General features: G+C 34.7%; 3 protein-coding genes across 4 annotated transcripts; 2 read left to right on the forward strand and 1 right to left on the reverse strand.

The window, feature by feature from the left end:
• Window positions 1–1,031: 1,031 nt before the first annotated feature.
• LOC107791199 (CRM-domain containing factor CFM3A, chloroplastic/mitochondrial) lies at window positions 1,032–7,037 on the forward strand. 2 transcript variants are annotated; one of them, XM_016613216.2, is made up of 9 exons: window positions 1,032–2,138; window positions 2,805–3,294; window positions 3,373–3,503; window positions 4,097–4,447; window positions 4,579–4,735; window positions 4,811–5,103; window positions 5,308–5,367; window positions 5,504–5,593; window positions 6,479–7,037. In XM_016613216.2, the coding sequence occupies exons 1-9, from the start codon at window positions 1,275–1,277 to the stop codon at window positions 6,620–6,622; spliced, it is 2,580 nt and encodes an 859-aa protein (XP_016468702.2). In that variant the 5' UTR covers window positions 1,032–1,274; the 3' UTR covers window positions 6,623–7,037. The 2 variants fall into 2 exon arrangements, with proteins under 2 accessions (XP_016468702.2, XP_016468703.2); XM_016613217.2 differs by having other exon boundaries at window positions 1,076–2,138; window positions 5,504–5,584.
• A 3,484-nt stretch (window positions 7,038–10,521) lies between these two features.
• On the forward strand, window positions 10,522–12,638 carry LOC107791200 (transcription factor bHLH92-like). Its single transcript, NM_001325515.1, is given in 3 exon segments — window positions 10,522–10,880; window positions 11,523–11,813; window positions 12,352–12,638. Coding segments are annotated over 3 exon segments (666 nt in total). The 5' UTR covers window positions 10,522–10,616; the 3' UTR covers window positions 12,463–12,638.
• Window positions 12,639–13,199: 561 nt separating this feature from the next.
• Window positions 13,200–16,257, reverse strand: LOC107791201 (small ribosomal subunit protein uS19-like). The gene is made up of 4 exons (XM_016613219.2): window positions 16,098–16,257; window positions 15,833–15,978; window positions 15,136–15,193; window positions 13,200–13,693 (listed from the first exon to the last, which is right to left on the reverse strand). Exons 1-4 carry the CDS (start codon window positions 16,098–16,100, stop codon window positions 13,445–13,447), a joined length of 456 nt encoding a protein of 151 aa, XP_016468705.1. The 5' UTR covers window positions 16,101–16,257; the 3' UTR covers window positions 13,200–13,444.
• Window positions 16,258–24,819: the final 8,562 nt, after the last annotated feature.

Here is a 24,819-nt window from a genome sequence, read left to right on the forward strand (position 1 = left end):
AGTCTATAGAGCACATCTTCATCAAATGTCCCCTAGTGCATCACTTATGGGATGAACTTGGTATCATTAACCCTACTTCAATAACTAAACCATCACTGGCTCATCCACAATAAAAACCAGACCCCAAAAATCCAATCCCCACACCTGGAATGGTCAGACCTCCTTCCCTTTTCTAATATGGGGAATTTGGATTAATCGCAATCACAACAACATAAAACCCTCCTTAAAGATGATTTCATGCAATTGAATTTCACTTCTTCATTACCAAAAGCTCTCATTCTCAGGCTACCAGAGTAATCCAAGTTAAATGACATGCTCCTCCAAAAGGTTGGATTAAGCTCAACATAGATGGGGCATGCAACAAAACATACGATGAAATAGGGGGAGTATTTAGAAATAATACGGGAAAGTGGATTCTAAATTTCCATAAATACTGTAGTGCATTATTTCCTCTACACATGGAATTACATGCACTCCTGGAAGGACTTCAGATGGCTTCAAAATTCAATCTTTACCCGTTAGAAGTGGAAACAGACTCAACTGAAGTAATCAACGCAATAAACAATGACATTCAGTTCTTACTAATCTAATTCTTTCCTGCAGGTCATTAATGCTCCAGGGGAAGAGCCTTCTACTACGCCATAATTTCAGGGAAGGGAATGCAGTAGCTGATGCACTAGCCAAGGAAGCAAAAAAAAAAATAGTAAATTTAACCCAAGAGGGACTAAGGTGCTCCCTGAACCGTTGATTTTTGTACAACAACTACTAACAAAGAATATGAGCGAGGATAGCTTATCTTCAAAAAAAAAGTACCTACCTTTCTATGTAATATGTTTAGATCATTAGGGAACCAAAACATTACAAGTGACACGAGTTGTTTGCAAGAGGGGATATCTAGCCTCAATATCATTATGACACGTAATATGTAAGATTTTATCTAGTAAGTATTATATAAATTTTCAGTTTACTACTAAAAAAAAAAAATTAATACAATTTACTTACGAAGAAAAACGCCATACACCCTCCCCCCCCCCCAAAAAAAAAAGTATAAAAACCTTATTTATCACAGCCAGTTAAAAAGAAAAGGGAAAAAGAAAATAAGTCGAAACAACATCTGCAAATCAGTCACTGAGATGGATATTCTTTGAAAGAGTGAACAAACCCCACCCAAAACCCTCACATTCTCACTCTGGTTTTCTTTGTTTCTCAATCTTTTCACATATAGATACATATTAATGTATTATATATGTTTTTTTTATGCATAAAATTTGAGTATGGCTCTTGTCCCTAGCCACCAATTCTACCCCAGAACCACAAGGCTATCATTCTTCAGGTACAATTCAATTATTCCTTTCAAGAAACCAAATTTTCATACAACCCATAATAATATTGTCAATCAAGATTGCATTTTTAAGCAAACCCCACAAAAAAGATCAAATTTTGTGCTGAAAAACAAGGCCAAAACATGGAATTCAAAGCCCAAAGTTAGTGCTACTAGTGTATTTAGCAGTTCTTGGTTAGGTAAATGGAATGAAACCCATAATGAAATTAAGCTAAACAAGCCCCAAATTGTGCTTAGTTATAGGAATAATGGGGATACATCTGGTTCTGATTGTGAAGAAAGTAGTAGTGGTGGTAGTAGTACAATGGATAGAATTGTTGAGAAATTGAAGAAATTTGGGTATGTTGATGAGGCTAAACAGAAGGATAAAAAGGTAATTAGAGATGTTGAAAAAGGGTCTATTGAGGATATATTTTTTGTTGAAGAAGGAATATTGCCAAATGTAAGAGGTGGGTTTTCCGAGGAATCCCCATTCGGGGATGAGAATGTGTTTGTTAAAGATGGTGTGGTTAAATTTCCATGGGAAAAGCCATTGGTGAAAGAAGAAGAGGGGGGTAATTCGATGAGCAGTAGGAGTCGGACTCATTTGGCTGAGCTGACACTACCTGCTTCTGAGCTGAGAAGGTTGACAAATTTGGCTCTCAGGATAAAGAACAAGACGAGGATTAGCGGTGCTGGTGTTACGCAACAAGTTGTGGAAACCATTCGCGAGAAGTGGAACACATCGGAGGTTGTCCGGTTGAAAGTTGAAGGTGCTCCTGCACTAAATATGAAGAGAATGCATGAGATTCTAGAGGTTAGCCAACAGAGCTTTTTATTGCATGTTTCCTTGTATACCTCTGCTTGTTAGTGTTTATTTTCTTCAGTCTGTGATTTTTTTCCGGTCTGTTCTTTTGAGCATTTAGCTCATGTTTCCTTGGTGAATTTTAAACCATGTATGTCAGTGGAGCGCAAAGTTCCAGTGTTTTTTCCTGGTAATGGGAGTTGAAAATTTTATACTTGTCTGCATCGCGGTTAAGTAAATTGGTGCGATTGCTTTTTGGTTTTCCAGTAAAAGGGGAAAGAAAATAGTTCAAGTGATTTTTTTAGCTGTTGGCGTACATTTCAAACATATAGAGTTAGGCTATACCATTATAACACATTAAACAGTGGTCTTTAGTTAATTGAGTTATCTGGTATCGACTATTCGACTTTGCTTAGTCATAGTCTTTTATCTTGTATTGATTTTCCTTAGTGCGACATATATAGAAGAATTCTTGATATAGCCTTTATATGGATAGCTATCTCTTGAAATTTGCTGCATCTTTGAGATAAAACCACTCGACTGTATATTGACGATATTAGCGGTCTCTTGATGAGCAAAGAGCTTAGTTTTGAAGCATATGGTTTCGTATAATTCACAATGAATACTATCCTTCATTAGCTATTAGCATTTTTCGATTCATGTTTTCCTGCTATTCAGAGGAAAACTGGTGGACTGGTGATTTGGAGATCTGGCACTTCTGTGGCTCTTTACAGAGGTGTCAGTTATGAGACTCCATCTGAGCGAATGAAGAAGAGGATAATGAGAAATGAGATTCGTCGTAAGAACTCTCCAATAGTTGATGATGAAAGTAATCAAAATCCTTCAGAAAGCAGTCCTAGCAATTATGTGAATTCACTCCGACCAGAATCTGCAAATACTTCTGAAGAGAACGGAAATATCGTTAGACAACCAGAAGTGAACTATGAAGATGAAGTAGACAAATTGTTAGATGGCCTGGGGCCTAGGTATACAGATTGGCCGGGAGCCGAGCCACTTCCTGTAGATGCAGATTTACTTCCAGGTATAGTCCCCGGATATCAACCTCCGTACAGACTTCTCCCTTATGGGGTGAGATCTACTCTTGGGACGAAGGAGGCAACCGCTTTAAGAAGGCTTGCCAGAATTCTACCTCCACATTTTGCTTTAGGTAGGCAACACTGCACTTATCAGTGTCATTTGGCTGTCTCGAAATATGCTCTAAATATTATGTAATTCAAGTATTCAGGTAGAAGCAGGCAGCATCAAGGTTTGGCGTCAGCAATGATTAAGTTGTGGCAAAGAAGTTCAATTGCAAAGATTGCTATAAAACGTGGCGTCCAGCTTACTACAAGTGAGAGAATGGCTGAAGATATTAAGGTAATAAAAGAGTGTTTTGGTGTAATTCTGAATGCTATCAACAAAAAAGTGGTGTCAATGCCATGCCTGCTAGTTGGTATTCTACCGTCATGTACTAGTTATTTACTTTCAAGTTGCGCTTTGTTTGGTCCAACAGATCTTACGGACAGTTATTGATTCAAACACAAGCCAGAATATCATTACAACTGAAAGGCAAAGGAATGAAAAAGAAAAAAAAACTGACTTAAAATACACATAAGAATGAATGAATTATGCAATTTACCTAAATCTAAATGTCTCAAAAGTACATGTTGCAAAGGTATTGTCTCATAAACGCATATTGCAATGGTATTGTGTGTTTGTCCAACCAAAAATGAGGCTGTTACAAGCAAACCTGGAAGATGATATGAAGATTATAGGGTTTTTTTAATTGAAAAAATGCCACTGGAGTGAATTGTTTTGTTCATACTGAGTTTAACATTTTTCGGATATCTAATTAAGAGTCAGATATTTTCTGTCACAGGCCAAATATTTACTCTTTCTGTATTAACTGATTGTCTATAACATAGCAATGTAGCTTTACAATATCTATGTATGATTTGGTTTTGGTTCAGAAATTAACAGGGGGCATGCTACTCTCTAGAAACAAGGACTTCTTGGTATTTTACAGAGGTAAAGATTTTTTGTCACCAGAGGTTGCAGAAGCCTTGTTGGAGAAAGAGAGTTTGGCGAAGATGTTGCAAGATGAAGAAGAGCAAGCTAGGCTAGGAGCATCAGTCTCACTCACAGCAGGTGTTGCAACAATCGATTCTTCAAGAACAGCTGGCACACTAGGCGAAACTTTGGATGCTGATGCTAGATGGGGGAAAAGGCTGGACGATAAGGACAAGGAAACTGTGATGAGAGAAGCAGAAATAGTAAGGCATGCTGACTTGGTCAGGAAGCTCGAAAAGAAGCTTGTATTTGTAAGTTCTGCAAACCAGGTTACTTTTGTTAAAAGCATATTTTTACTGGAGATTCAAGAGTTCTCACTCTGTAATATCTTGGAGATTCAAGAGTCCAGTGAGAGACAATAAAGCGAAATGTACTTTTTCAGGCCGAAAGAAAGTTAATGAAAGCTGAGCGTGTGTTGTCAAAGGTGGAGGAAACTTTAAATCCTTTGGATAGGCGTGCAGAGCCTGACAGCTTAACAGATGAGGAGAGATTTATGTTTCGGAAGCTTGGGCTAAGGATGAAAGCTTTCTTACTTTTGGGTAACATTCTTTCTCTGACGCAAATTTTTTGTGCTTAACAAAGAGAAAATGACATGGAAAGCTCTTTTTTTCCAGGTAGGCGTGGAATTTTTGATGGTACGGTGGAGAATATGCACTTGCACTGGAAGTACCGTGAACTGGTCAAAATCATGGTGAAGGCCAAGAATTTTGAGCAAGTATCAAAAATTGCATTAGCCCTTGAAGCGGAGAGTGGGGGCGTCTTGGTTTCAGTGGACAAAGTGTCCAAAGGATATGCTATAATTGTGTTCCGTGGTAAGGACTACAGTCGGCCACCTACTCTGAGACCCAAAAATCTTTTAACCAAAAGAAAGGCACTGGCACGTTCAATAGAACTTCAGAGACGTGAGGTACCTTCTTTGGCCTAATTCCTTAGTCTTGAAAATGTAGCCTCCTTTATGTGCCGTGTACACAGTCATTTTCCTAATGGTTGAAAAGCAATCATCAGCCCATTCGGTTTATGTTTGCTTGAATCTGCTACTGTAAGAGTTGTTATTTAAGCTTTTGAGGAGATTTGTGCTGATGACAAGGCTTTGCTACTGCTTTTTTAACAGGCTCTTCTAAAGCATATTTCAACAGTTCAAACAAGAGTACAACAGCTTACAGCTGAAATTGTATGATCTCTTTGCTATACGCACATCTATTTCTAGCCTTTTATTTCTTAAACGTGAATATATCCTTATGTTAGTCGGTAATTCTTGTCTCATTTGGATTGGAGTTGAACCTTTTCTCCCATGTTTATGATGGTAGGAGCAACTGGCTAGTGTGAAAGACTCTGGAGATGATGAACTATATGATAAGCTAGATTCTGCTTATTCTACTGAAGACGAGGTTAGTGAGGTTAGTATCTCCATATGGCGTTTTATGTTCACTTGATTATTCAGTTTCTTTCTTCTTCTTTTTAGATTGCACATGGAATATCATTTCTGTTTCTCTTTGTCAAGGAGATTAGAACTGGAATCGGCTACTAGGCCATTATAATTAAGTAGGCCTGAATAATCTAGATTTTTCCTGTTGAAGCACTATTCTAGCTCAGGCCAAGACGTGGCGTTAGATCAATGCCAACCTGGCTTAATCAAGCATTAATAAATGCTGCCGCTATTGGGGCAAATGGAGCCCATTAGATAAATGGCATGTGTCCTTTTTATCGATCAATCAATTACACCTAAAGTCCAAATTAGTTAGGGTAGGGCCGGTAGGTTGTATGGATCCCCTCTATCCGTCCCGCTCTCTTCATGTCCAAGCATATATGTAGATGAATACATGCAGATTTTCTCGTTCATTGATGATTTTATCCTGAAAGGGAGCCTTGGCGTAATTGGTAAAGTTGTTGCCATGTGACCAGGAGGTCACGGGTTCGAGCCGTAGTAACAGCCTCTTGCAGAAATGCAGGGTAAGGTTGCGTACAATAAATCCTTGTGGTCTGGCCCTTCCCTGGACCCCGCGCATAACGGGAGATTAGCACCGGGCTGCCCTTTTTTTTTTAAATGATTTTATCCACATACGAACACAATGCAAAATCACCATGAAAATCTCCTTGCTAGCTTTGTTTTATTGCATCAGCCTATGATTTGCTATGGTTAATGGTAAAGGATAAGTTAAAAGGGTGGTCATTCAGGACAGTGCAACTTCCTGCTTCACAATGTGCACAATAAAGATGCACCCTTTTCTTGTTTTTAACTCTTCATTATTAGAGTCAAATCACCTAACTCGGTTCATTAACAGGAGGAAGGGGACGAGGCATACATAGAGGTTTATGACAGTGATAACGATGTTGTCAATAGTAGTGATGATTCAGATGATATTCCACATCTAGAAACAGAGTACCAACACCTTCATCAAAATGAATCACAAAGGGAGCTTGTTTGAGTAATACTGTTCTTTAAAATCCGCAAGGCATGTCTGTGTTTGTTAGTACAAACGAGGAGAAGAAGCTAGGATACAGAACCGGGCGACACGGAAGCAGGCACAATATAATTAATCAAAAATCTGAACTTGAGAATTTGATTATTGGGCAGGTTCCATTTATTGCCTGTGGTCTTGTTGGTTGTTGATACCTTACATGATGCTGCAATTTTAAGGCTTTTAGCTCCAAAAGGAAAGAAGAGGCCGGGGGTGGGGGTGCAATTTTATTGAGCTTCTCTGTACATATTTGTTAAGGAAATACAGCATTGTATGCATTTTCTCATTCTATTTTATAATAGATGAATATTCTATAACTCGCTTGGACGGGTTGGTCGAATGATATATTTATTTAATGGAAAATTACGCGACATATCAAACATTCACATTGTATTTACCATTCGTAGCTATATTTGAATTTTATAGCAAATCCACGAAATAAGAAGTTAATTGTTTTGAACTTAAATGAGAGAGCTCAGTTGGTTAGAGCGTTCGCTTAGTTAGCGGAGATCTTGAGTTCGACCCTCAACAAGAAAATTTATTTTTCTGTATTTAGCCTTGTCTTCATTGTGCGATCAAATACAATCGATACAAGTTGTATCTTTTGTATACACGCTTGTATTTTGCCTTAGTTACAATTGTTGCACGAATGAATACAGTAGTGCGAACGAATACAGTTGGTACACGTTGTATTGGTTGCGCGAACGAATTCTTTGTATACTCGCTTTTATTTTGCCTCAGTTACAATTGATACATATTGTATTAGTTGCACAAATGAATATAATTGCGCAAAAGAATACAGTTGGTGCACGTTGTATTGATTGCGCAAACGAATACAGCCTGTGTCAACTGTATTCGTCAACTGAACGAATACAGTCTGTGTCAATTGTATTATAAGTTGATATAGCTTTGTATCAACTGTATTCGTTGCGCGTTTGAATACAAGTAATACAAGTTAGTAACAATTAAATAGTAGCTACAAATGGTAATTAGACAAACTATAATTACTAGGCTCTAAATAATAATGGTTTATGAAAATTTCTCTTTATTTAATGATTAAACCAAGGTAATTGCTTCCCTGCATTCAATATTTATACAAAGCTATATCAACTTATAATGGTTAAGTGATTTAATAAGATAAAAATATCTGTAAATAAAGTGTGGTTAAGTGATGAAAGTCCATGTGCAAATATATTTTATGCATATTGATTTGGTGTAAACGCTGGGTGAGATACATTTATGCTATTAAATTGGTGTAATCTAAATCAGTTCACCCAAATTTTTGAATCTTTTTCTCATTCAGTATCTTGTATCCGTGTTAAGGTTAAACTAATCTAGATTCGTGTTAAGTCCCACTTTGGAGTAAAGGCGCTCTCTACCAATGTCCAAACTTGACCCAAGTACCCAACTCATCTATTTGACACTTTTATGCGAGGTATAATATTTCTGAAAACATTTCTTCTTTCGCAAGTTACAGTAATTAATTGATTTATACTATAAAAGTACCTACGTAGTAAAAAAAGATTGCGATTTATCTTATTGGGGAATTTATCAAGCTTGCGATATCAGGTTAGGTTTTTAGTTTTACAATTATTCTTAATTCATCACTGATATCTACATTTAAAGAAAAAGAGATATCTTCTTCTTTTTTTAACTTCAATATATAATTTTTCTGACATCTTTTTTGGGGGGCTTTTCTTTTTAAAATCGAATATAGTTTTTTCAATTTCTTCCTTTCTTTTTTTTTTTAGTTAAAAAAACTTTCTTCTGCTTACTGGTAATATTTTGTTTTGTAATTTTGTTATATCAGTTGCAGGCGTCTTGTTTACTAGCGTTGCTGCTTTCATAAACAATTTTGAGTGAGTTTTTACCTTTTCCTAATTTTATTTCAAATTTATCGGTAATGCATTAGATTTACTGAGTTAATTTAGTTCGGTTTATTCTTTTTTTTTTTTTTTGTAGATAAGAAAACTAAATATTGAAGGATTTTAATTCACTTCGACTTTTTTTCTTTTAGATGGCGTTCTTTTAAATTTGAATTTAAGATATCTGTCTTTCGTACACAATTTTACCTAATTTTCGTTTTAAATTTGATTAACGTGTTGACTTTATTTTGTTGTGATTAATTACAGTATGAGAAAGGCTTATGATAAAACCATGGGAAGGGCTCTGCGAAGGATTCGGGGAAGGACCAGACCACAAGGGCCACAACGGTCTATTGTACGCAGTCTTGCCCTGCATTTCTGCAAGAGGCTATTTTCACAGCTTGAACCTGTGAGTTCCTGGCCATATAACTTTACCAGTTAAGCCAGTTGAAAAAAAATATATAACTTAATTAAAATATGTGTGCAGGTGGATCAATGGTGAGGAAAAGACTAGAGGAACAGTGGCCAAGGACTAATACTGATTACCTTAATTCTAAGTAAATTAAAGGGTTATAATTTGTATGTTGTAATGAACAACATAAATAATTCTTCTTCTTCTTTTCTTCTTATTTTCGTGGAAGATTTATATCATCGATTTTAAATCTAGCTAGAGTTAAAGAATTCGAAAGTTTATTTTGTATTTATTTTAAAATTCCTCACATATTTATGCTGTGACTCGGAAGCAATTGACCCTTTTATTTAAGTTACTAACATAATAAAGAAATATAGATCCTTCACACAATTTATGGATAAGATTTTTTATAATATAGACTTCAAAGGTACATAAGGGTAATAATAAAGAGAGTCCACTTTGGTAGACAAGTTCCAAAATAACTTGTACAACTACTATTGACCATAATCCACCCACTTTAATATAAATTATTCCCTCCATCATAGTTATGATGCCTTTTTCTGAACAAAATAGATTTTTTAACTTTAGATTTTGAGTTATAATGTACTACTTTTCTCACTTATACTAGTAAAATGGTCTATTACACATCAATCTCTTAATGCACCTTTGTATCGATTTAATCACTCTTTTGATTTAGTCGATCAAATTGGTGAACCACGCAAGCTGTTTAGGTGTGTGGGGTAGAGGGCTCGCAATAATACCTCCTTTGATTGATCCGGTTTTTTCTTCGCTTCGGTAGTAAATAACCTACTACAGGGACAAGTCTCCTCCATTAAACGTACTTCGATTTTTTACTATACTTTTAACCTAAAAGTGGACGAATTTTCACCTTATACACTTAACAAAACATATTCTTTGTTCTGGTGTTATACAATTCAAAACTTTCAACTAATTTCACTTACAAAATAAAGTATTTTAAAAAAAATAAACTGGGAAAGACAAGTCTAAACAGTACATGATGTATTTTTGTATATTTTAAACCATAAGAAAAATATGTTACTCGCTAGAATTTAAAAAGTTTGTTTCCCATATACCCTTAGCTAAAAGAGAAGTACTATATGTATTATCTCTAAATATTATTAAAGTAATATGCAAAAGTTAACTTGGTAGGAGTTTAAATTCTACATTCTTGAAAATACTAGTATATATTTTATTTGTAAAGATGTGACTATTAGTACTATAAACTAAACCTGCGGGCAAAAAAACAAAATTAGATGATTTTTTCTCATCTATCCAAATCTTAGTATATAGAATTACCTGGTACGTGTTGGTGGTAGGAGGTGTCAGTATCTCATAGAACTCGAATACAAAGAAAATGCTATAAAATAAATCTTCCCACCAATAAATAAAAATATACAAGTAGCTAGAAGACTAGTTTTGACCAATTGAAGGAACTCTTCAAGTCAAAGTCCAAGGTACCAAAACATTTGACCATATGTTAAATGTGAATTTCATTTATATTATGCTAAAATTCCTCTACACCCTCTCAAACTCTGTCAAATATATAACCGTTAGAATAACTAACTTTTAAATTTCCCAGCAAGCCATGGAAGAGTTCTTTCAAATTCAATCTTCACAAACCAATAATGGAGAGGTTTTATGGTTTGAAAATGAAGCTTTTTTGATGAATCAAAGTGCTTTTGCGAGTTTCAGAAACCAATCCATTGAAGGATTTGGAGTTTCTGGCTATGGAAATGTATCGGCGAATCATCGGAACATGAACAAGAGGATGATGGAGTTTTTGAAAAAGAGTTGGATTCCTAAAATTGGAGAAGTGAAAATGGAAAGAGAGAAAGTGCATAAACATATGATTAAAGAGAGGATTAGAAGAGAAAAGCAGAAGCAGAGTTATTTGGATTTGCATAAATTGCTCCCAATGGGAACCAAGGTTAGTACATTTCCATACCTACAGCTCACGGGTTCGAGTTGTGGAAGCAGTCATAATACTTGTATTAGGGTAGACTGTTTACATCACATCTTTGGGGTTCGGCCCTTTCCCGGACCGAATTGTCCTTTAAAATTTTTTGGTCTTGTAATATATATATTACATATATCTTGGTTCCAATATTTTAATTTCTTCCTTTTATTCAAGCATCTAATATTTTGGGAAGCCTACCATAAGAGTTTTAATGCTCCCTAACTCAATTCCAGTGCTCAAACCGGAGACCTCTGTGTATTTCTCTTCTTGAAGTTGTAGTTCTAATTAGTAATTTTTGCTGAAAAATAAAAAAGGAAAGCCCGATACACGAAGCATCTCGTGTTCACGCAGGATTCGGGAAGGGCCGTACCCAAGGGAGTGTGACGTAGGAAGTCTAACTCGATGCAAGCATATTTTATTGTAATTTGTTCAAATTTTTGTTTGAGGATCAAGTTGACAAGTTCTCAAAATTACATTGGGCTGGATTAATTCTTTTTTTTTTACACAAAAAATTAGAATTTTAGTTATTAATAAACTAAATTATAACTGGTTCTTTTTTTTCATATAAGATGGAAAAGTACATTTTAAAATATGATGAACATGTGATTGCAGGGTGAGAAGAATGCTATAGTCCAAACAGCAGCAAGCAGAATTCAAGAGCTGCAAAAATACAAGGAAAGTTTAAAGAAGAGAAATGATGAACTTCAGATGATTTTAGCAGAGAGTAAAAAGGAGGAATTTGAGAAGGCTAAAATCAAAGTAAAAATTAATTATCCCATTTATGGGATAGATTCAATGCTAGAGGTTCTCAAGTGTTTGAAGAACTGTGGAACCAAAGCAAATGCCATACAATCAAGTTTTTCTCAGCAAGAATTCTCCTCCATTCTAGAAATAGAAACTAAGGTTAGTGACCATTAATTTGAGTGATAGCTTAATATAAAAGTGTTTATCTTACATATTAGAGGTATATCCTTTAATTCTTGTCAAATCTTATTGCAAATAACTTTGTAGTAGAGAACCTTAGGCTTTTTTGTGGAGCTACATTATTCGAATTCGAACTTAGTCAGATTAGTAAGTTTCGGATATCATATATTTACAAGGAAAAAATAACTTTAGAAGAGGAAGTTTGTGATACTCATGGATGGAGTTACCGTTCAACTTACGAGATCAGCAGAATTCGCTAGCTTTGGTCTAGAATATGTATTTGTTTTAAGATATCTATTTAATATGTTTAAATAATTATATGAAATTCAGTAAGCTACTTTTTCTTGAATTTAGAACGCATAAACTCAACATTATGACTATGTGTCTTATGATACTCTCCTACTACCTTGCGCTAGTTCCACCCACTCTTGTTTCTTTTCCATATCTTTTAAATGTTGGTTAAGTTGTCTCTTTCATTGATTTAATCATGTGGCTAATTATGGTCAATTTCTGATAGATCGGAGCAGCAGAGGTGGAAAAAGCAGTGCAAAATACTCTATTTGAAACTGAAAGGAACTTTCGTGCACACCAGTTGCCAATGACTTGGTTAACTTCAGCCACAGAATGATGCAACTTGTGATGTGAAAGAAAATTTTGATGTCTGAGGTTGACCAGTTCATATATATACAAAATCTTGTAATCTGGAAAAAGCACCTTCGTCTCTTCTTCCTTTTTCGTTTACTTTTCAATCCTGTTGTCTCTATTGTACTATATCAATTCATTGATTACATGGACTTTAACAAAGAAAGATCACGAACGATGTAGCTATAAAAGCTTCTCATTAAGGATAAAGTATATAATGCAGAACTCTAGTGAAATAAATATACCATTTCCAATTCCTCGTCGTATTAGCCTTGTTACTAATATTAGTCGAGTAGACCAATCTAGCAATTTATTCAATACCACAACCACAAGTGCAACTTTGCAAATGAACTGGGAAAGAATCGCCTTTTTTTCTTCCCCTTTCTTTTGTTTGATCTTCCTCGTCAAGCCATTCTAGGTTAAATAAACTGCTGAAATTTTAGCAGCGATAAATCGAGTCTCGAGCATCACAATAGAGTATTCTGTCACTCATAAGCTGCAAGGAGATTTGGATTCAACATCAAGATAGACATATTTACAGCACTCGATGCACATATTTCAGTTACTTCGACTATATTATCACATATCTACAGCACTCAATGCACATATTTCAGTTACTTGGACTATATTACTTGTCCAAAACTCTGGGACATCATTAGGATGGGCCCATACTCCGCAAATCAAGCAGTTGAGGTTGCAAGTCAAATATGACGATATTCATGATTAAAAAAATGCCAAATCCATTTTGATGTTTCAGGAAAACACTAGTCTTACAAACTAAACAGTAATAACACTTGGTCTCACATCAAAATTGTTGTACGAAACAGTTCAGACAAGGCTAGAACAGAAGCAAAAGTAGACATTGGCACCCAAATCACTTGAGTTGTATGAACCTTGATGAGTGAGTAGCACCAATACCAGGTCTACCGAGCTTGACAGGCTTATATGAGATAGAGAACTCGACCAGATCACTTGAGTGGTATAAACCTTGACGAGTGAGTAGCACCAATACCAGGTCTACCGTGCTTGACAGGCTTATATGAGATAGAGAACTCAGCCAAATAGTGGCCAATCATCTCAGGCTTGACTTCAATCTGATTGAAAGTCTTTCCATTATAAATTCCAATAACACTTCCAATCATTTCAGGAACGATAATCATGTTCCTCAGGTGGGTCTTGACAGGCTCTGGCTTTTCACCTGGTGGAGCCTCGCGTTTCTGCATAAAGATGCTGCTATGAGTAGGTGCAGGTGAAAAAGAATAAAGGCAATACGAGTATCTGCTGAAAGGAAACGAACACCAACAGAAACATAGAGGCATATCAACAAAAAAATTAGCTCAATAAACCAAGAAACTATACATTTCAAGTAAGTTGGAGCAGCATATTAGACTCTGAATCCTCTAAAACCAAATAATACACACCATCATTCAGTAGTATCCACCCCAAGATTACCACTACATCTTATTTCAGGAGTGATCAGCAAAATGTGAACTTTATTTCATGCCAGATCAAGTGTTGCCAAAGGCGAAAAGCTCTAAAAAGCGCTGCAGGTCTATTGGAGCTTTAAGCGTAAAGCACAATTTAAGATAGAACTCATGGGCAATGAGTGAGCATGCCTTAGTGCCTTGCCTACACTGCAGCGCACCTTAAGCAAGGTGAAGTGCCCTCCACAAAGTTTTTTGGAGCTTCAAGGCTTAAGCGCGCCATAAATGAGCTATCATCAGAAAACACAGAATAACTCTGGAAATAAAAGCTCATATTTCCCCAAGACAAGACAATCTTTGTCTACATAAGCAATCAATCATAACACTAACAAATCCAGGTCAGGTTTTCAATCAAAAAGATCTGTTGGGTGCCTTTCATCCTAGTCATGTAATGTTCAACTCAATTAACAGTCAACAATGCCAACAGAGTTCAGAGCTAAATTAGCTATTCCACTATAAAGTCAGCCAAATTGAATTTACTATTACACCCCTACATTGCCTCAATCCTCAAACTAGAAACAAGGGATAGACCTTAAGATATTTTAACACTTAACCAGTAAGGCTGATGAAGATCTAAACTAATTTGTTTAGTAAATTCAGCATTGTATCAATTCACCCTGAGTAAAGCATTCATCATATACTTAGAATACCAAAATGAGAAATTTCACTGTCATTAACTACACAGCTCAAAATTGGTGCAGCAGGGGTTTTTGATATGGATACCAAAATTGATAAAAGCCAAATAACATGTAAACGGACAAGATTGCAACAAGAACTAAACAATGCAATATGCATGAATCAGCTAATACTATATAGGCAAAAACCTTATCTTCTCAATAGATGATGTTCGTATACAGTGTCAGTGTGTCACTCAAGTGACACAAAATATACAAACCTACTATGACAGATCAAGTTAAATAAGCAAGGTGTCAATGGTTGTCAATATACTACAATGACTTCAAATAGACTGAATTCAGCATTGTAAAAGATGCCTCATAAAATATTAAGTCATGTAGCAAATGTTACAGAAGCAATGTGCATCACAAGGCAAATAGAATATTCTTAACAGAGTGATGCATTCATACTACAAAACTGATGGGTTTTTTTAAATAAATAAATAAATAAGACCAATGATAGCGAGGGCACAAAAAAGTAAAAGCAGCAAAATTGCATACCGCCTTCCGCAGCTTCTTGATCAGTGCCATCGGCTTCCTCTTCAAACCTCTCTGAAACCTGCAATAAATAAGATGTAGCAAATCAGATCAGAAGTTCTAACAAAAACTGCCACAAATCCAACAGAATTATGCTCAGCATTGACATACAAATGTTAAGATGTATCAACACTCAAAATAATCTTATGCCTAAGCACGAATTACTGTATAATGCAACTACAGGTAATTAACTCAGTGTACGTAACATGCTAAGTACTACAATAAAATATAGCTCCAATCCATAAAAGATAATGCACTCTCTTAGTCTCTTTATCCCATTTATATAACACCAATACTATTCCGAGATTCAAACAATTATTCCTTAAACCACGATTTTGTCAAACATTTATGAAAGACTTCAAATCGTAAGGAAAAGCATTTTGTAATACTTTTTATCTAGATTGCCCTTTTTTTGCCAAGTACTATCAATAATAAACTGAAAATTATTACTAGCTTAAATGTTTTTAACACTTAAACTCTCTATCTTTAGATAGTTCTTAACTAGGATATTCTAAAAATTTTAAAAGGCTATTAATTGCAAAAATAACATTTTTATAGTACTTAGGTATAGTAATCGAACTGTAAATCACAAACAAATAATATAAGTAGTATTCATAAATAAAACGAAAATTAAGGAAGATGAAAATGAGGAAAAAAATACCTTCTACGAGGACGAGCATTGAAGAGCTTAACGAGCTCATCAGTGGACATATCGAGAAGAGCATCGAGATCCACTCCTCTGTAGCTAAACTTCTTAAACGTTCTCTTCTTTGGCTGTCCACTCGTCACATCGGCATTAACGTCCGCCTGTTGAAACACAACACAACACAAAACAAAGCAAAATTGAGAGGAAAGAAAAGAAAAACATCATAATAGACGTTGAAAAAGCGAAAAAAGTAAAATTTTGTGGCGGCGGAGATGGCTACCATGGTTGTAGATATGGAAATCAGCGACCTTCACGGGCGGCGGAGATGGGGTCGGTAGGGGAATAGGGTTTTTTGTGGGAGTATGAAGAGGATTTGAGCTAGGTTTATGGGTTTTGTGCTAAATGGGCTGTTTGGTGGGTCTGGGCCTGAGCCACTCGTCCAACATCAATGGAGCAAGTGCACCTATAATCATTCTTCGAAATACTATTTAAATATTATCTAGTACTTATTTTATCTTAAAATTTTAAATTAAAAAATTAAAATTCATGACGCACTCCCTTAGGTAGCTATCTGGTGTAATTTCTATAGCAAATCAATGGGGAAAGATTGTGGGATCTTTACACAAATAGTCTGCCGAATTTACAGTTTATTTTTTCTAGCCATATATTGATTTTACGTGATTATATACCTATAGTCAGGCTTTTTTTATAACAACTATTATGTAAAACAACATTCACTATAAGGGTTAAGTTTACTTGTGAATTGATTTTCATGTTATTATGTTCTCTATAACATCAGTTCGCTACATCACCCAAAACAAATTCGGACAAATAACTTCATTATAGAGACGTTTGATTGTACTATACATAAATTCAAAAGAGGATTTAGAATTTGAACCTTATGACTTCCTAGCGGTCTCCAATTAATATGCAATAATAACCTGATAAAAAAACAGAACTAATTTGGACATAAGTGATACTTTCAGCTAGTAAATTTTATTTGGTTGGTCTGTATTTAAAAGAAAGTATCGATGTTGTTTTGGGGGGAAAACAAAAGTGAAGCTAAAAAGTGCACCATGGAATTCCAACTCTCATATAACTTATTCGAGTCCGGAACTTAAATATTGTTTTTTTACTCAAATTACGTTAATAGGTGTTAAAAAAAATACATATCTATATATAGCGTGCAATTACAAAACGCTATACTTTAACGGTAACTTTTGTCGTTAAGGTATAGCGTGTTGTAATTGCACGCTATATCGCCTAACGATTTGACTGTCATATATAGCGTCTTGTTATTATACGCTATATGTAGCGTTTTCTTTTCATACGCTATACCCCATTTAAATATTGCCCTTCGTCTTCTTCCCCGACCAGAACCCTTTCCCCCATTTTTTTTAAAATCCCCCTGCTTCTGCCCCCTGCTTGATCTTAAAAAAAATTGTGCCCCCCCCCCCCCCTTCCCACACAAAAGGTTAAGAATGTATGTCTCACATCGTAGTAGAGTATTGTATTATTGTGGTTTAACTCCTTCATTTTCAAATTTTCACACAAACACTCACTCAATACCTCGATGTAGTGTTTGTTTTATAATTTAAATTCTTAATTTTTAATTATTTGATTGTACAAAGTATATATCACTATTGGGTTCCAAGCTCGATATTTGAGGCCCAGTAGTACCAAACTATCATTAATATTTATGCGTGTCAAATTCAATTTTTTGATAATTTTGTGTGTGTTTGTTTTATAATTTAAATTCTTAATTTTTAATTATTTAATTGTACAAAGTATACATAACTATTGGGTTTCAGACTCGATATTTGAGGCTCATTAGCACCAAACTATCATTAATATTTATGCATGTCAAATTCAATTTTTTTATAATTTTGTGTGTGTTTGTTTTATAATTTAAATTCTTAATTTTTAATTATTTGATTGTACAAAGTATATATAACTATTGAGATCCAGACTCGATATTTGAGGCCAGTAGCACCAAACTATCATTAATATTTATGCGTGTCAAATTCAATTTTTTGATTATTTTGTGTGTGTTTGTTTTATAATTTAAATTATTAATTTTTAATATTTGATTGTACAAAGTATATATAACTATTGGGTTCCAGGCTCGATATTTGAGGCTCAATAGCACCAAACTATCACTGTAAGCACGTGATTTTTGCCCTATATGAGAATTACTCCCAAAAAATTCAAAAATAAAATAATTTTTCTTGGTGTGCCATTTTTGTGATATTTTGTGACATTTTGAATAATTATTTGTATTTGTTTGTGCATGTTTATTTGCTAAATTAATAAAAAATACAAAAATATGTCGCCTTTCACATGTAGGATTTAATTCTACAATTGTTAGTAATTAAATTTGTTTTACAAAAAAATAAAAATTACAAAAATAGGCATCGTTTGCATTTTTAGCATTTAATGTCCAAATATACAATTTTATGCTTAATTATTACTTAATTGTGCGTTAATTGTTATTGGGAGTTAATTTGCGCTTTTATAACTTAATTTAGTTCTTAATAATAGTTTAAGTATTTTTATAATTTAGTTTTAGAAAAATAAAAGAAGAAAAGAGAGCGAAAATATAAAGAAAGTCGGAATTAGGCCTCTTCTTCAACTTCAAGCCATAGGCCCAAAAAATGGCCCAATCTTCCCTACGACCCAGTCCATTTCGAACTGGGTCGACCCAGTCCATAACCCAAAAGACCCAAACCCTTTTTGTCTTACATTTTACAAAACAAAAAAAACAAAACAAAAAAAAAAGAAGGGAAAACCCTAAAAATACCTAAGCATCCGCCCCCCCCCCCCCCATTTTTCTTCCTTCTTCCTCCAAAGCTCCAACCCAACGTCCATGGCTGCCCTTCACCAGCCCCATCGACAACCAACTCTTCACATCACGTCTCCATCTTCTTCCTCGTCTCCAAATGACCCCTCCAATCGCCGGAAAACTTGACAATTGGAGCAACCATGGTTGGTTTCCGAAGAAAGCCCCATTGTTGCGTCTTTGTTGAGCTCCAACTGATCATGGTTGGTTCTTCTTCTTCACCTCATATTATCATGAGCGTTCTGCTGCTCGCTACGTCCAGCTCGGAACAACCAACGTCACCGCCATCCACGTCGACCTCCCCGACTGCTTCGCCGCTGCCTTGGTTGCGTTTTGCTCGTCGAGCACTACTCCTGCTGCGTCGTTGCTGCTTGAGCTCACCATGGCCAGCTGCTCCTGCTTGCAAGCTTCTTCGCGCAAGCACCAAACACACCCCCCAGTTATTTCTTCTTCGCTACATCCAGTGCATCGACCTTCTCCATCATTTGCCGCTACTGCTGAAGCAGAAGCTCCGTCCAAACAAAACCAAATCCAGCTGCTACTGCTTCGGCTTCTGCTTTCGACTGTGTATCGCTATATTTCGTGTTCGAGCTTTGTTTCAGGTTTGGTCGTCGTCGTTTGGTCGAGTTTTGGTCGAGGCTCGTCAAAACAGTCCGTACATATTCGTTTCGATCCGGTTAGTAGTTTTTGAGTTTTATTTTTGTTCGTATTTCGTTTGGATATTTTTCGAATCTAAAATCGGCAAATGTTTGTTTTGTTCATGTCTATGGTTGGATATTTGATTTTTGGTTTTATTCATGTTCATGTGTTTTATTAAAATTAATTTTCAGATTTCAAAATGAAAGATTAATTAGTTATTTTTCATGTTTATTTCATGTTTGTATTGTTGTTTAAATGAATATTTGTTAATTTGATGTTTGTTAGATTCAAATTGAAATTTAATCAACTATTTCTTTAATTTGTTTCATGTGTTTATGTATTGTTAGAAATTGTTAATATTGTTAAGTTCAAGTTTAAGTTCATAATTGTTTCTTCGTCGATCTTGTTATTTGTTTAAAGAATTTAGTTGTATTAAAGGAATATATTGTTTTAATCGTTTAATCCGTCATGTTTGTTGTCTTAAAATAGATTCATTCATGTTCATACTTTGTTTGGATGATCTTGAATCCGAATTTTGTATAGTTTGATTTCTTGTTTACCATTTATGATTATTGCTTGAATTGTTCTCATAATCTTGTTTAAAGTTTAATATAAGAATTGTTTGTTGTAATGTTGTTAGAGTTGATTTTAAGTTCAATATGATTGAATTTAGAAATCTTCATACTTTGTTTGTTGTTGTTGTTGAATCCAAAAATAGGATTGTTTGTTGCTAAAATATTGTTCAATCAAATTTTAGTTGTTCTTTGTTGTTCAATTCATGTTCATGTGATTTGTTGTTGAAATATTGTTAAAATCGTATTCATGTGATATTGTTGTTATGATGTTCATCCATGTTCATATTGTTGTTTGAACATTGTTAGAAATTGATCATATTGTCTATATTTTGGTTAAGTTTGATTAATTAATGTGTTATAGCTGATGGTTAGTTTGGTAAATTTGTAATACGTTCAGGGGTAGTTTGGTAATTTCAGTAAGGTCGGAAGGGGTAGTTTAGGAATTGTACATTTTGTAATTGTTTATTTGAAGCATGGGGAACAAAATGAAATGGGGTGGGTTGTGATATGATTATTTAATATAAAGGGGGGACAAGATTTAAATTAAAGGGGAATCTTGCATTATTTTAAATAAAGCATGGGGGACAAAATATAATGGGGTGATGTGATATATTTATTTAATGTAATGGGGATGAGTGGGAAGATAATGGGTTTGGTAGAGAAAGGGATTGATTTTAATTGATTAAAGGGTGGAGATTATATATAGAGGTCTGAAAAATGATAGAAGGGGAAGAAATACAGACAGAAAAAAAAAAGAGATTGAAAAAAAGCTGAACATTTATTCCGAAAAAAAAATTGAAACTCTGAAGAAAAGAAAAACATACAAAGAAAAAAATTGAAAATTAGAAGAGAAAGTAGTACACACCTGATAAATATTCTGGTATACAGGTGTAGAAATTAAGGGTTGAAGATTAACTAGCCTTTCAAAAATCTGAAAATTTCCCTTGGTTTCTGTCCGTTATTTTCGGCATTCCTGGATTTTATTTTGAATTTTTCAAAGCTGTCACTGGGATTTTCGTTGACTGGTTATTGCTGGTTATTGTTGCTGTTGCTGTGTTACGTATTACGTTGCTGACTTTCTTCTTCTTATATTGACAATATCAGGTACACAACTGTAATTTTGGCATTTTGTAAGCTGAAATGAAGAATGGAGTGTTAAATTTTTAATTTAGTTTAATTTAATTTTTTGTATTGTATTTAGGTTATTCAGGTATTATTATTCCGTAAATCACTGTCATCGGCATAACTAGGCATATTATAGCGACATATTAAATAACGTCTTTACCAGATTATTAGGAAATATATTTAAACCTGATTATTAATTAAAATTGTTTAAATAAAAAAATAGAAGAAATAACGTAAAAATTGCGTTATTGAATCAGTTTGGCAAAAATTAACTAAGTTCCTTATTCATAAGGTTTTTCGTCAACGATAAGTTAATCCGAATCATGTAGTCAATTTCAGTTATAACATGAATTAGTTTGCAAACAAGTATTAGGACATGATGAATTAAAACAAAGTTAGTTAATGTTAAATTGTTTAAATTTTTAGAAATATGATTTAGTACTCAAGTTTTTATTTTTATTTCTTTCAATTTTCAGTATTTGTAAATAATTAGTTTCAATAAGCTTAAGTCTTACTAATAATTTGAATTTTAATCCAACTATGGGATAATTAGTTTTTTTATTTTTTTACTTTTCGATAATTCCATGTTGTATTTATGATTATAATTTTATTACTTTCTGTTAATATTTGTTTTTCTCTTCTATTTAATATGTCATTTTCAAGAATGTAGATATTGATTTTATATTTATAAAAAAACTTAGTAATAATAAAAAGGTAGTCATTAAAGGATATTCTTAAAGGATTTCGCTAAAAATAAATAGATAGTCTTACTAACAATTTGAATTTTAATCCAACTATGGGATAATTAGTTTTTTTTTTATTTTTATTTTTTACTTTTCGATAATTCCATGTTGTATCTATGATTATAATTTTATTATTTTTCTGCTAATATTTGTTTTTCTCTTCTATTTAATATGTCATTTTCAAGAATGTAGATATTGATTTTATATTTATAAAAATTTAGTAATAATAAAAAGGTAGTCATTAAAGGATATTATTAAAGGATTTCGCTAAAAAATAGATAGATGTAAATAATACAAATGTATAGGATTCTCCAATCTCATTTATTTATTTAAAAAAAATTACTTAGAATTTGGGATGGATTGTTTTAGTGAATTTCACTTCCTTCCCCAAAGATAACGACGCGTTAGACTCTTTAGGCGCGATTTAATTAATTTTACCTTCTTAAACTCGGATGCGCATTTCATGCGACCCAAATCTAAATCCTAAAACATAAAATAAAATATGTTTCGTATTGTGGGTGCATTTCATGTGACACAATCCAAAGATATGTTTTAAGCGATGTTCACATTCCTAAAAAATAATTATTATAATAATAAAGCGGTAAAAGATAAAATTTGCACATGGTTCATAATTGTATTAAAAATCAGATAAATAAGCCGAATATAACAGTTGAGCGACCGTGCTAGAACCACGGAACTCGGGAATGTCTAACACCTTCTCCCGGGTTAACAGAATTCCTTATCCGGATTTCTGGTACGCAGACTGTAATATAGAGTCATTCTTTTCCTCGATTCGGGATTAAATTGGTGACTTGGGACACCTTAAATCTCCCAAGTGGCGACTCTGAAATAATTAAACCAATCCCGTTTCGACTGTCCTTTAATTGGAAAAAAAACTCCCTACGCACCTCGCGGTGCCGGAAAAAGGAGGTGTGACAATCACGAATAATTATGTGTGTTAAATTCAATATTTTAATTATTTAATTATACAAAGTATATATTTTCATCTATCAGTACAAAAAAATACTTAAACTACAGGGATTCTACGCTAAAATACTATACAATTTACTATGCCAAAAGTTTCTATATTTTACTACGCTAAAAGTTTCTACATTTTACTACGCTAATAAATAAACTAAATATAAACAACAAATATATTTTAATCACATAACATTCACAAAAATACATATAATATACTAGTTTTGTAAAAAAACACAAAACGACATGGAAACACTAATATCTAAATTCGGATATCAACATAAAAAATTAAATCTCAATTTTACATTTTTTTAGAACACTAATATTTAAGTCCGGATAAATATAACATACTAGTTTCGCAAATAAAACACAAAACGACATGGAAACACACTCAATAGGCAGTGATATACATTATTATACAAGTTTGGACATAAAATAAATCGAAATTGTGACAACCCGGTCAGTCGTCTCATGAGTTACCGCTCCATTTCCCCCATTTCAGCTTCTTTACGCTTTGTTATCCGTGTTTTATGGGATCGAGATGATTAGTTCGAGTTCGGAGAGGATTTGGTAAGAAATGAGACACTTAGTCTCTTTTAAGAAGGCTTAAGTTGGAAAAGTCAACAGGATGTTGACTTATGTGTTAGAGGGTTCGGATGTGAGTTCCGATGGTTCGGTTAGCTTCGGGAGGTGATTTGTGACTTAGGAGAGTGATCGGAAGTGGTTTTGGAGGTACAGTGTAGAATTAGGTTTGAATTGGCAAAGTTAGTATTTTGGCGAATTTCGGTTGATAGGTGAGATTTTGATCTGAGAGTCGGAATGGAATTCCGAGAGTTTCTGTAGCTTCGTTATGTCATTTTGGACTTGTCTGCAAAATTTGAGGTCATTCGGACGTGGTTTGGTTGGGTTTTTGATCAAAAATGGAATTTGGAAGTTCTTGAGATTCATAGGCTTGAATTCGATGTGATTTGATGATTTTGGTGTTAGTCAAGGTGTTTTGATGATTGGAACGAGGTTGAATAATGTTTAGGATGCGTTGGTGCTTTTGGTTGAGGTCCCGGGGGCCTCGGGTGTGTTTCGGGTGAGTTTTGAGCGAGTACGAACACCCCGAAACTTAGAAAAATGGAGGGAGCAGCAGTTTTGGCGCGGAACGCGCTCCTTTTCGCGCTGGGCGGGCTGGCCTAGTGCTGACCGCGTCAAAGTGGCCACGGCCGCGGTCGTGAAGACTGCAGGTTGCTGGTCCTACTTTGGAAGCTCATATCTTTTGATCCACAAGGAATTTTGAGGTGATTCAAAAACGAAAGTTGTATCCCTTCGTGTCTAGTTTCCAGAAAGGTATAGAGATCGCAATTTGGACATCTATAGCGAAAGTTATAGCCAAAATACTAAAGTCTGTCCCTGCAGAGCAAGACCTACGTGGCCGCGGTCGTTTTTGCGCGGACCGCGGTCATTTTTGTGCGGTCAGCGGTGTCGGAATCCGAGGGGTACTCTATAAATACGACGTTTTGGGTTTTATTTGATATTTTGACCTAGAGAGCTCGGATTTTGGCGATTTTTCGAAGGTTTTTCAAGAAATTGGTCGGGGTAAGTGATTCTAACTCAGATTTGGTTAGAATACATGAATCTATCACTGAATTCATCATTTAATTCGTGATTTGAGATGGAATTTGGGAAAAAAATTGTGGAACCTTTCAAAAATGTAAAATGATGATTTGAAGGACCAATGGTATCGAAATTGGATAATTTTGGTATGGTTAGTCTCGTGAGGTTATGAGGATTCTGAAAATGTAAATTTTACCCGATTCTGAGACGTGGGCCCGGGGCTCGAATTTTGCTAATTTCGAGATTTTTGATATTTTTCGAATGTTTTCGCTTGGGCTTTGTTCCCTTAGCATATTGTGACGTATTCGTTCTGATTTTGGATAGATTCGACGCGCGTGGAGGCCAATTCAAGGGGCAAAGGCGTCGTGAGCTAGAGAATTAGCCAGTTCGAGGTGAGTAATGGTTGTAAATGATGTTCTGAGGGTTTGAAACCCCGGATTGCACATCGTAGTGCTATATTGAGGCAAGATACGCGCTGGATGATGAGCGTGGGGTCTTCAC

The sequence above is a fragment of the Nicotiana tabacum genome, chromosome 7, assembly GCF_000715075.1.
Source record: "Nicotiana tabacum cultivar K326 chromosome 7, ASM71507v2, whole genome shotgun sequence".
Lineage (NCBI taxonomy): Eukaryota > Viridiplantae > Streptophyta > Magnoliopsida > Solanales > Solanaceae > Nicotiana > Nicotiana tabacum.